The sequence below is a fragment of the Phaethon aethereus genome (assembly GCF_964289735.1).
Source record: "Phaethon aethereus genome assembly, chromosome: 14".
NCBI lineage: Eukaryota > Metazoa > Chordata > Aves > Phaethontiformes > Phaethontidae > Phaethon > Phaethon aethereus.
Genome location: NC_138590.1, coordinates 11,548,656 through 11,559,890, shown reverse-complemented (window position 1 = coordinate 11,559,890; position 11,235 = coordinate 11,548,656). Strand labels below are relative to the sequence as shown.

Genomic DNA, 11,235 nt, shown 5'->3' with positions numbered 1-11,235 from the left:
GTAAGGGGTACGATCCCTGGATGGCATCCAGGGCTTTCTGTTGTGGTGCAAGCTGTGAGGGACCTCTGTGTGGGAGCAAGGTGTCCATGGTGCTGCTGGATCGCAGACCCCCCAGTGGCAGAGGACCCAGCTTGCTCCTCTGCCTCTCCTGGTCTCTCCTCCAAGCTCTTCCAGCTGCTGCACACTCTCTCCAGCTACTTGGTGAGGGCCTGGGGACCCCTATCCCTGACCAGTGTTAGCCTGGCCTCAGCCCCTCAGGGGCCCCAGCAGGGCCATGTGTGGCCACCCTGCCTGGCCGAGCTGAGACAAGAGCCGAGGCACAGCCTGTTGGTATACATCATACATTTATTAGTGAATATCCCTCTCAAAATCAGCCACAACATTAAAAAAAATAATGATTGCACTACTTGGTCAAGCAGAACTAGCAACTTTCATTTTAAAAAAAGTACAAATCTGTTAAAAATTTCAATCAGTATAATACACATATATATAATACAACATACTAGTTATGTTAAATGCTACAAAACCAATATGATTCCAATGGAATGGAAAAAAACAAACACTTTTAGAGCTTTAAGAACTTTTTTTCTATATATTAGCCTTTTTTCAAATACATACATGGGAAAAATGAGGTAACTGTAAAATGTGCAAGTAACAGAGCAAAAAAAATTATATATATATATTTATATATATATATATATATAAAAACTTTCTAACACAGAACACACATCCTAGCACCTTCCAGGGGGCCACAGGGGTCCCACTGGAGGGCCTGGGGACTGGTATAATAGAACAGTAAACAGTCCACTATCCCACCACAGGAAATCATTGGTAAACAGTGGTATCTACAGCGCAGTCAGCAATCACAAACACCCTAAATAATTGTTTTTAGTATTTTTTTTGTAATTTTTTTCTTTTTGTTATTTTTTTAAATGATACTTTTAGCTGCTCATTGGAATAAATTCTGCAGCACACGAGCTGTGAGCTTTCGAGTCGCCGTCAAAGGACCGTAAGGCTTTCCTGGCTCCCTGGGCACCATGAGGGCGGGAGGGGAAGAGGGGGGGGCGTCTCCGGGGGCGCGAGGCCGCCGCGTGGCACGGGGACTCCTTTGGTTATCTGTCACTGAGCAAGGGACGGGGAGGGGGCCGGGGTCCTGCCCGAGGGGCACCGAGCCCACCGGTGCCAGCACCCGCCACGGCGGAGCTGGTGGCGCCGGGTCGGGGGCCTCGGCCTCGACGTTTCGCATGGAGGGCGGCCGGCGGAGAGGCTGGGAAAGGGAGGCAAGGGCGACCCGCCCAATAGCGACACGCCGCTCGCTGCCCCCCCGCGCCTGACTGGCTGGGCAGAGACCGGGGCCGGCCCACCGGCGTGCTGGGAGGCCTGCCGACTGGCGGAGGTGGTGCACGGCCCTCTGCCAATCGGGAGCGGGCCTACTTCAGCAGCCCTGCGATTGGCACCGCCCCTCCGCACCTATGGCGTGGCAGCGCGGGGAGTAACGTCCCGCCCACCCACCTGCCGGGCACGGCCCCTCGCCTTACACCCAGGGCCGCTGCCGGGGCCCAGCCCGGCCGCCAGCCCCCCGCCCCGCAGGGAGCGGCCCCCCACCCCACCCCGTCCCCTTGCACACGCCGCCGCGGGCGCCCCCCGGCCGCCGCCTCCTGCCCGGAGGGGCGCACAGCCCACGGGGACGGCCCTGAAAGTCTCACGGTCCTGCTGTGGCGTTGCGGACATGTGCAGTACAGTGCATGGCAGTATCAGCTGAGCACAAAAACCCCTCTCCCCACCCCCCTCACCCCACAGCCGGCTAGACGTAGCCAAGACCACGTTCCAAGCTGGTCAGACATGCATGCATATTTGTGAACATTTACATAGGGCTGGCGTCCGCTCGGAGGCTCCCAGGCGTCAGCAACACGCGCCACGAGGGGAGGGCGGCCCTCTCACCAGCACCCCCCGCCACCGCCTCCCGTCACCCTCCTCGCTAATTATTCATGCAAAACAACGGCCACGCGGGATTGTTGGAGTCGGGCGGCGGCATGGCGGCGGCTTCTCTCCCGGCCCTGCGCCTCCTGCCCGCCTGGCCCCAATGCGAGCGGGGGGGATATGGCAGCAGGGGGCTGCTCACAGCTCCCCCCGCACCAGCCAGGGCAGGGCCAGGGGTAGCACTGAAAATACACCACGAGGTTATGGATAAAAAAACCCCCGCTCTGGGGGCCGGGGGGCACCCACTGCAGCCCAGCCGGTCCCCTGCTGCCCGCCGGCCGGGGGCACCGCACCATGCCGTCCAGCCAGCAGGACGGGGGCGCGGGGCTATTTCAACTTACAGCGGCCAGACAGAGAAACAAGAGTGGGAGCCAGAGGCCAGGCGGCACGGCAGGGCCACTGCATGCCCATGGCCGCAGGGACGGGGCTGGGGTCCCCTCCAGGCCTGGCTGCCTCGCAGGACACCACATGGCCTGGCCCCAGGAGCTGCGCCGGCCGGGCACAGGGAAACGAATGGGGAGAGGGGCTGGGGCCGCGCCAGCACCGTCCTCCCACCAGGGAAAGACCCCAAGCAGCCATAAGCCTCCGGGGCTCCCCAAGGCAGCCGAGGTGGCAGAGGGGCCACACCAGACTGCTTGCGGGAGTGGGGACGGAGGCGTTCCTGCCCTGGCCACACCGCGGGGTTGCTGGTGTCCCACCTTGGCCGTGCTCTGCTGGCCACCTTCCTCCGGCTGCCCCCGGGGTCGGCCTGGCGCTCCAGCTCCGGGTGCCGCTGGCATGAAACCTGCGGCGCTCCCTCCTCTCTCCTCCCCGCATCCTCCGCGAGCAACGCCGAGGGGAGGAGCCGCCTGCGCGCCACTGGGTCAAACGGCCACAGAACCAAAAACGTGACGGAAAAGGAAAGGAAACAAGGGGAAAAAAACCCTACCATGAAAAAAAAGTGACAAAGGGAAAAAACACTAATTCCCTAGTAGAGTACAAAGAACTGGAAAGTGATGGAGCAATAACGTCTTTGGAGCACGGAGGGCCCGGCCACGCGCCTCCCGCCTCCAGCACAACACGATTCGGGGCCCCGGGAGCGCAGCGGGCAGGCGTCCGGCCAAGTCCATGCCCCAATGGGGAGGAGGAGGGCTGGCCGGGAGCCCGGACTGCTCAATGCTCACCACATCCGAGGAGAGGCTTTGGGGAGGGGGGGTAAGCGCAGGGTCAGGCCCTAGCAGAGGGCAGCGGCCCCCACCCCTGGCCCGGCGTCCTCATCCTCTAGTGAATTGTGCGGCACAGCGCCTGCCAGCCTCAGTCCGCCTCCCGCTGCACCTCCGACGCATCCGCCCGGCAGATGGGGCACGTGCGGTTCGCCTGTGGGCAAGGAGAGACAGGGGCAAGTGAGCGGGCACCCCATGGCACCAGCTGTACCCAGGGCCCCCACTACCCCACCGCCGAGGGCTGGAAGCACTGCGCAGTGTGCCACACCCCGCAAGTGCCTGAAACAGCCTGGCACAGTGCTCGGCCCCTGCTCCCAGCGCATCCTGTGCTGCATGGCACCAAGGCCACACGAAAGGCAGCATCACCCCAAGAAGCCACCCGGCTCCCCTCAGCGGGCACAGGCATGGGCTGGGGCAGTACCTTTAACCATTTGTCGACACACTTGGCGTGGAACTCGTGGTTGCAGGGCAGGACGCGGAGAAGCTGCCGGGCCTCGAAGTCGCTGAAGCACACAACACACCTGGGGGAGGCAGCTGTTAGTACAGCCCCGCCGCACAGCCACAGCCCCCTGCCCCGCACCAGACACCCCCGTGCCCCCCATCTGTGCCACAGGCTCACTCACAGGGTCTGCTCAGACTGGTGGTTCTCGGGGTTGAAGCGGTAGGATGGGAGGTGCTCAATGTCTGCTTTGGTGAGTCCCCGTGGCTTGGCCTCCCCCAGTCGCTCGGCCAGGTTCAGCAGTGCCTGGAGGGAGACGCAGAGGCTGGCTCAGCTCAGCTCATGCCCTGGCACAGCACGCTTCCAGGATCTCCCCACCCTGGCAGGGCGATCACAAACACACACCCCACACCCACACCCCCCCCCCCCACACCCCCCCAGCTCTCCCATCCCATCACTCCACAGGGAAGCAGAGCTGACACACCTCATAATTCTCCATCTCCACATCATCCACATCCAGGTCTAGGCTGATCGTGGGCCCCACGGCCGTCGGCGACACGGGAAGCATAGAGCTGGGGGAGAAGGATGGGGCAGTCAGTGTGGGGCCAGAAACGCCAACCTTCACCCTGGCATTCCCAGAAGGGCAGAACCACTTGTGCCAACGCTGCACCACTGCTCCCCATCCCCGGAGCCACCCCTATCCCATGCACCCCACCATATCCCCCCAGCTACTCACAGAAAATAGGGCAGGAAGCTCGGGTAGTACGGGGGGGGCGGCGGTGGGGGCGGCGGTGGGGGCAGCGCCTGCTGCAGCCGGTACCGCTGGGTGTTCAGCCGCCGGGGCATCATGTGGGGGTATGGCTGCGGGGAGAGACGGGGTGCTCAGAGCTGTGCCAGCTCCATGGCGTCCACCCACCCCTCCACAAGATGGGGACTCACCACGCCAAATGGCAGTTCTTGGTGCAGCGGATCGTGGGGGAGGTAATGCAGCGGCACAGAGGGGGACAGCGTGGGAGCGTGGTGGGACGGGGGGTATGTGAAGCCCGCAATGGGGTGCTGCTCCCCTCGTAGATCCACGTCATTGTCTATCCTCTGCAGAGGCTATGGGGGAAACAGTTAGGCTGGGAGGGACATCCCAAATTACACCCCCCGACACTAGCAAGACAGTGGCACCCTGGGCCCACCCATCACCCCCAGCTCAGACCCACAGGGGCTGCAGAAGGACATGCCCCCAGGGTGGTCTTCGTTGAGCCACGGGACGCATCGTGTCCTCAGCCCATAGCCCATCCTAACTCACCATACGTGGGTGCTGGGCTTGGAGAGGTACAAACTGCCCCAGCGGGGCCATGTGGGGCGGCTGGTGGGGGGCCACTGGTGGCGGTGGGGGGTGCAGGATGTAATGGTCGCTGGAGATAATGGGAGGGAACGTCTGGTAGGAGACGGGGAGCTGTTGCATGGCGCATGCCTGGATCAGCTGTGGGGGTAGAGAGAGAAAAGTGGGAGTCAGATACCCACCATGGGCATGGCTGGGTCAGACACTCACCCCTGGCCCCTCCCCAGGACCTCCAACAGACCCCATGCCCGGAACCTTGTACTCCGGTGGGCTTGGGTACCCACGCAACCTACAGGCACCCAGGTCCCAGGCTGTCCCTTGCCACGACTCACCGGGGGCGGGAGGCAGCAGAGCGGGTAGTGCTGTCCGCTGAACATCACTGAGCATGCTGGGAGCTGCTGAGTGCTGCACCCAGGGATATGCTGGCCGGCGTGGATGGGGAAGCCTTGCGTCGTGACGGTGGTAACCGTGTAGGAGAGAGGGACAGGTCCCTGGTGCACCTGAGGATGAGGTGCCGAGGGCACAGTCAGGGTACAGCCCCAGCTCAGCTGTCCCTGTCCTGGCACGGTGGCAGCAGGGCGCTGAGCACCTGGCACTGGGACACAACTGCCTGGCGCCTCCATCCCACTGGTGTGGCCAGAGCAGGGAGGCTGAGTGCAGGCTGGGTTCGAGGGGGGTTTTGGACCCCTCTTTGTTCCCCGTGGAGAGGCTGGCACGGCCTCCAAGCCCACACCACCACCATGGACAATGGTGACAGTTGTGACATGAACAACCCTATGAGGGGACTGTCCCAGCCTCTGGGAGCAGGGACCAGCCTGGGCACACCCAAGCTGCCATGGGGACCTGAGGGTTTACGTGCTTGGAGGACCCTGGCAGCCGCAGGGCTGGGTACTCCGAGCAGCAAGCGACTGGCCCAGAGTGGACCCAGGGACATGTCTTGGGACCATTGCCCCAGACACCAGCCTGGGGCCACCAAAGGGTCACCCTTTGGACTGGGGGCTGCAGCACCTACCTGGTCATGCAGATCCACCATGAATGGGTTCTGGTGGGGTGGGTGAGCGGCCGGGTGAAGCATTCGTGGCGGCGTGTTGGGGAGAGCGTAGGCACGGGGCTCATCTACAGGGATGTGCGGCTGCTGGGGGAAGGCAGGGTGCAGCTGGGGCTCATCCTGGCCCAGCAGGGTTGCCAGAGGTCGGTCGCGTCGTCCCCACTGACGCCTGGCAGGGGGGCTGCGGGGTCGCCGCGGGAGAGAAACAGAGCAGGAGTGATCCCCGGGCCAGGGGCACCACAGCCCTGGGCAGGTCAGTGCCAGCCCAGCTCCCAGGGCGAGAGGCTCAGGGCATCATGCCAGGCCAGGCTCCTTGTCTGGCTGGGGAGCTCCAGAACCGGCTCCTCTGCTCACCTTGCGTGTGTCCCCCCACCATGTCCTCAGCACAACAGGGACCCCTGCTCCCCAGGGACCCATCAGCTGGGCCAGGTGGACGTGCTTCCCTGCGGCCATCTCCCCCCAGCACCACCCAGGAGCCAGTGGCTTGCCCCAGCAGGACCACGGAACAGGCCCCATGTCCCCACACACCATGGGTACCAGGGCTCCGCACCACCCTGCGCCCCGTACCTTCGCCGGAGGTGGTCGGGGCTGCTGCAGGGTCCCCCCGAGAAACGGCGCTGGTTAAAAGGGGCAGAGGGTGGCCGCCTATTCACTGCCAGTTCCCATGGTCGCATTGGTGACGTCAGGAAGCGGATGGGCACACGGGACCTCAGGCTCCAGGCAGGGCGAGACACCAGCACCGTGGATCCTGCGAGAAGGACAGTGGGTCACAGCCCCCCAACCCCTGTGCCCCAGGCCTGGGCAGCACCACCCAGCCCACTCCCCTACCGCCTGCTTTGGGAGAGGGAAGGGACGAGAGGCATAGAGCGAGGCCAGGGCAGCCGCTGCACACACGGACATACTGGGGTGGGGGGAGGTTGCTCCCCTTCCAGGGAGCCAGGCTGCCCTTCCCGTGCCCAGGCCTGCCACCCGCACTGCACAAATAACTCTGAGCCACCCCAGCACCATTGTCCTTGCATGGCTCAGCCTGCTGCTCCCTCCACACGGGCATGGTAATGCCGATAACTGGAGCTCTTGCTGCTCCGAGACCCAGACCTGCACCCACCCCATCTCCTGGGGCTGGATGCAGCCCTGGGAGCAGCTAGGAAGAGCCTGCTTCCCCCTCCCCCCCCCCAATTACCCAGTTACTGTCCCTCCACCGCATGGCCAGAGCCACCCCCCATGCAAGACACAGACACTGAGTGAGAGAGAAGCACTTGTTTTTTGCACAGAAAAAAGCAAGCGGCGAAGGGCCCTGTGGCTGAGGCAGCATCCCAGGCTGCTCGCCGGCCGACGGGGAGCCTGAACCGTGGCACGGGGGAGGTTTCCAGCGTGTCCTTGGCCAAGACGGGCTCCAGTGCTGCTCTAGGGGCTGCTCTCTCCTGCCGTGCTCCTGCACGTCCTACTCTGGACTGACGCTGCCGCCCCAGTGACAGGCGCAGGGGGCTGGTGCGGACAGTGGGGCTCATGGCCCTGCTCTGGCTCAGTCTGTGCATGTCAACTCCCCGTTGCATACGGGACAAAACTGCATGTCCCCATGGCGGGGGGACAGGCGTAGGCTGTGGCTGAAGCCAGGCAGGCAGCTCTGCTACCCCACCCACCCCACAGGCAGGGGGTCAGTGGGAACACAGCCCCAGGCCCTGCCCCATCTCCCCTCCCACACCCAGCCTGGCTGATGTCCCCATGCCAAAGCCCCTTCTATGGCCACAGTTTGGCCCCCCAGCCCCAATGAAGCACAGAGGAGACATCTGCATGCGGTGCTGTGTTTCACTGGGCTCCCTGTGTGCCCAACCCCACTGAGCGGCCGCCCCCAGGCACCCTCCCACTGCCCCACAGGCCCCTCTGCCAGCCTCCCTTGGCCTCCACAGCAAGTGGGAGCAGCCACGGCCTTGGCACTGCACCCCAGGTGCCTACAGGCTGGTGCTGTGCCCCCCCAGTGCAGCTCCTTCTTCAGCACTACCTCCTCTGTGGTGCCCATGGCCGAGGCACACTGGGGCCAGGAAGGGCACCCCGAGCCCAGGCAGCACGGCTCAGCCCCAGGAAGAGGCAAGGGGGGTCTCACCCCAGCAGGGAGAAGCTGCAATGTCACACCTGGGTGACAGGCATCACCAGCCATGGCGGGAAGTCACCAGGGTGAGCCCTGTGCCACACACAGGACTCTTCTTGGAAACCTCAGCCCATCCACCACACCACTGCAAAAGCTGAAAGCAAATTTCGCTCTGTTTTGGGGGGAAAAGGAAAAAAAAAACCCAAAAGCCACAGGCTGAGCCCCCCAGGAGCCTGTCTCTGGCTGCCGCCAGGGAAGGGGCCATGCTCAAGGACAGGGGTTTGCCCCACGGGTGTTTTATTCCACGCCCGAGCCTCTGCCTGGGTGCTGGATGCCCCACCAGCGGGCCAGGGTGCAGCAGTGGCCCAGGTTTAACCTGCTCCCCAGGAGCCTCCCCGGGGTGTTACTGCTTCCAGTTCAGCATCCTCAGGGCGCACATGGTACAAAGGCCCTGCATGACCCAGCGGGCACCTTCCAGACCAGACACTGCAGTGATGGGCTTGGGGACAGGGAGCATCTCTGCAGAGGGACACTAAAGCCATCGCAAGGGCTCATCTGTTAGCAGGACCCCCAGAGCAGGGCTGGGGAGGCTGCCCGGGCTCCCAGCACCCCAGGACGGCACCCTGAGGACATGTCTCCGACAGGAGGGATGACCCCAACTCGCCGGGACGGTGGTGACCGAGGAGCACGGGGTTGGCACAGCCACCCCCTCGTCCTGCCATGACCAGCACCCCCCACGGCACCCATTCTCCTGTCCCACACGGGCACACCGGCTCCCTCCCCCGCATCCGTGGCTGGGAGACGGCTGCTAACCCGGGCAGGGTCACCGCGACCCCGCAGAGGCCACAGCAGCCCCGGAGCGAAGGGGACTCCGGGCCCCGCAGCCCTTCGGTGGGGCGGACGGCGAGGCGGCTCCCGGGCCCCGCCGAGAACAAAGTTAGCAGCGCGCCAGCGCTGACGCCCGGTGCCATCTGCTCGGGCAGAGTCGGGCTCCGGGGCTGCCGCCCGCCCCGCCCCCGCCTCCCCGAGGGTCCTGCCACCACGGAGCCACCCGCCGCCGGCTCCGTCCTGGCACCCCGGGGTCCCCCGCCCTCCCCCCCCCCCCGCAGGCCCTTCCCGCCGCTCCCACGCGAGCGCCGCCAACACCCCCCGCCCCGGGAGCGGGGTCACCCGCTGGTCCCCGCCGCACCAGCGGCGCCTTCGGGCGGTCGCCCGGCCGCCCCCGACTCCAAACCCCAGTCCAGACCCTGGGGCCTCCGGGACGGAGGCACACGGCGGGGGCGAGCTGCACATCTCAAGCACCCCGACGGGGCACCCCGCCTTGCAGCACTGCAGGAGCGCACCCCGGCCTGCAGCCCCCGCCGCACCGGTGCCGGGCGCGGAGCTGTGGCTTTAAGAGCGGCCGCTCCGGGGCCATGTGCTCGGCGCCAAACAAAAGCAATAACAAAGGCGGCCGCCGGGCCCCGCCGCCGCCCGGGGCAGGTGCCGCCGGGGGTTCGGGGCCCGGGCCCGGGCCCTGCCCCGCTCCCGCACCTACCTTCACCGATGGCCTGGGCCGCCGCTCCGGTGCCGCTGCGGCGCCCCCGCCCCCTCCCGCCGCTCTTTGTTCGCCGACGCCGGGCCCGGGCCTGCCCCCCCGCCCGCCGCCGGCCCTCCCTCCCTCCCGCCTCCCGCCCCCCGTCGGGCCGGCCCCCTCCCCGCCGCCGCTGTTTCCGGTGCCTCTTTGTTTTCTGCGGCACGGGGCGGCGGGGCCGCCGCGGCGGGCCGGAGCAGCCGCCGCCGGGCCGAGGGGCGCAGGGGGTGCCTGCCCCTTTAAGAACCGGCGGCGGCGGCGGGACGCACCGGACCGAGTCACAACACTCGGAGGGCCCGGGGGCGCGCGCGCGGCTGGCGGCGACGGGGGGGGGCGGGAAGCGGGCGGCGCGCGCGCGCCCCACGTGACCAGGCGTGTCACGCTCCGCAGCCATCTTGGAGACGCGGGGCCGGGCCGCCACGCGGGGCAGCGCCGCCCCCCCTCCCCGGGGGCGGTGTCCTAGCAACGGTCTCCACGCAGAGGGGGGACCCTAGCAACGAGGCTGGGGTCTGAGGGCGACCCGGACGGACCGAGACGCCCCCCCGCCCCGGGCGGGAGCACAGGGCACCGTCCGCGCCGCCGACCTCAAGGGGCCCGGACCCGGTACCGGCCGCGCCGCCTCACCCCGCTGGGACGGGCTGCGCGGGACCAGACCCAAGCGGCATCTTACCTGCGGCTTTGCCTGCCGCTCCCGGCCCAGCAGGCCCCAGCCCACCGGGCTGGCAGCTCTGTGAGCCCGGTGAGCCGTGGGGACAGTGGCACCGTGTGCCCGGGTGTTCCCGGCCAGCCCGCGCCGTGCCACCATGCTCCTGCTGCCCGGTGGGCGGGAAAGCCCGGGCAAGGGGGAAGGTGAAGGCCAGACCTCCACTCCCCGCCACCCTCCTGCGCTGGGACAGGAAGATGGAAACCCTGCTTCCCCCCTGCTCAGCACATCGAGCCCTCGCCTGCACCAACAGCCTGCCAGGCATACGCAGCTCTCCCAGTGGCATCGCTACCCAAGTTCAAATTTCCAGGCACCAGGAAAGCCTCCTGCTCTCTCCCCTCAATTAAACAAGGAGCAGGAACTCCTCGGAGCATCACCTGCACACCTGCAGGTCAGCAGAGTTGCCCAGCTGGCAGCTAGTGTCAGGAGCTGCACACTGAGAGGCTGTGCCGCCAGCTCCCCGCACATCGCCAGCAGCACCGCTCAGCACCAGTCAAACCCGCTGCTCAGGAGAGCGCACCGCAGCAGCTTTGCTGAAAGCCAGATGCTGCATCCAGGCCAAACTTCTCCACATTACAACGCACACTTAGAAATTCCCAGGTAGGCAAGCAAGCCATCCGGCAGCCCTGATGTAATGCCTATGAACCAGCCCTCCCCCTGACAGCTGGGCTTTAAAGTGCCAACAACCAAAAGGGAACTGATTAATTTGTAACATCACCCCTTTTAAAGAAAAACCTCAGATCGGTGGCAACGATTTAACAATTCAGAAGGATCATCATTGTGATGAGCAGTCGGTTTCAGTTTTGCCCCATACCCAGCTCCCTCCAGGCCAGTTTGCTGTCTCTCACCTCCTCTTTCCCGAATCCAGGCA

The 11,235-nt window shown here is 65.3% G+C and overlaps 1 protein-coding gene across 1 annotated transcript; it reads right to left on the bottom strand.

The window, feature by feature from the left end:
- Positions 1 to 2,010: 2,010 nt before the first annotated feature.
- Positions 2,011 to 10,055, bottom strand: RNF44 (ring finger protein 44; the record flags this gene model as incomplete). Its single annotated transcript, XM_082006004.1, is given in 13 exon segments — positions 2,011 to 3,336; positions 3,604 to 3,703; positions 3,806 to 3,927; positions 4,106 to 4,193; positions 4,358 to 4,482; positions 4,561 to 4,722; positions 4,919 to 5,095; positions 5,287 to 5,454; positions 5,967 to 6,183; positions 6,570 to 6,750; positions 9,626 to 9,844; positions 9,847 to 9,995; positions 9,997 to 10,055. Coding segments are annotated over 13 exon segments (1,830 nt in total). The 3' UTR covers positions 2,011 to 3,273.
- Between the last annotated feature and the right edge of the window lie 1,180 nt (positions 10,056 to 11,235).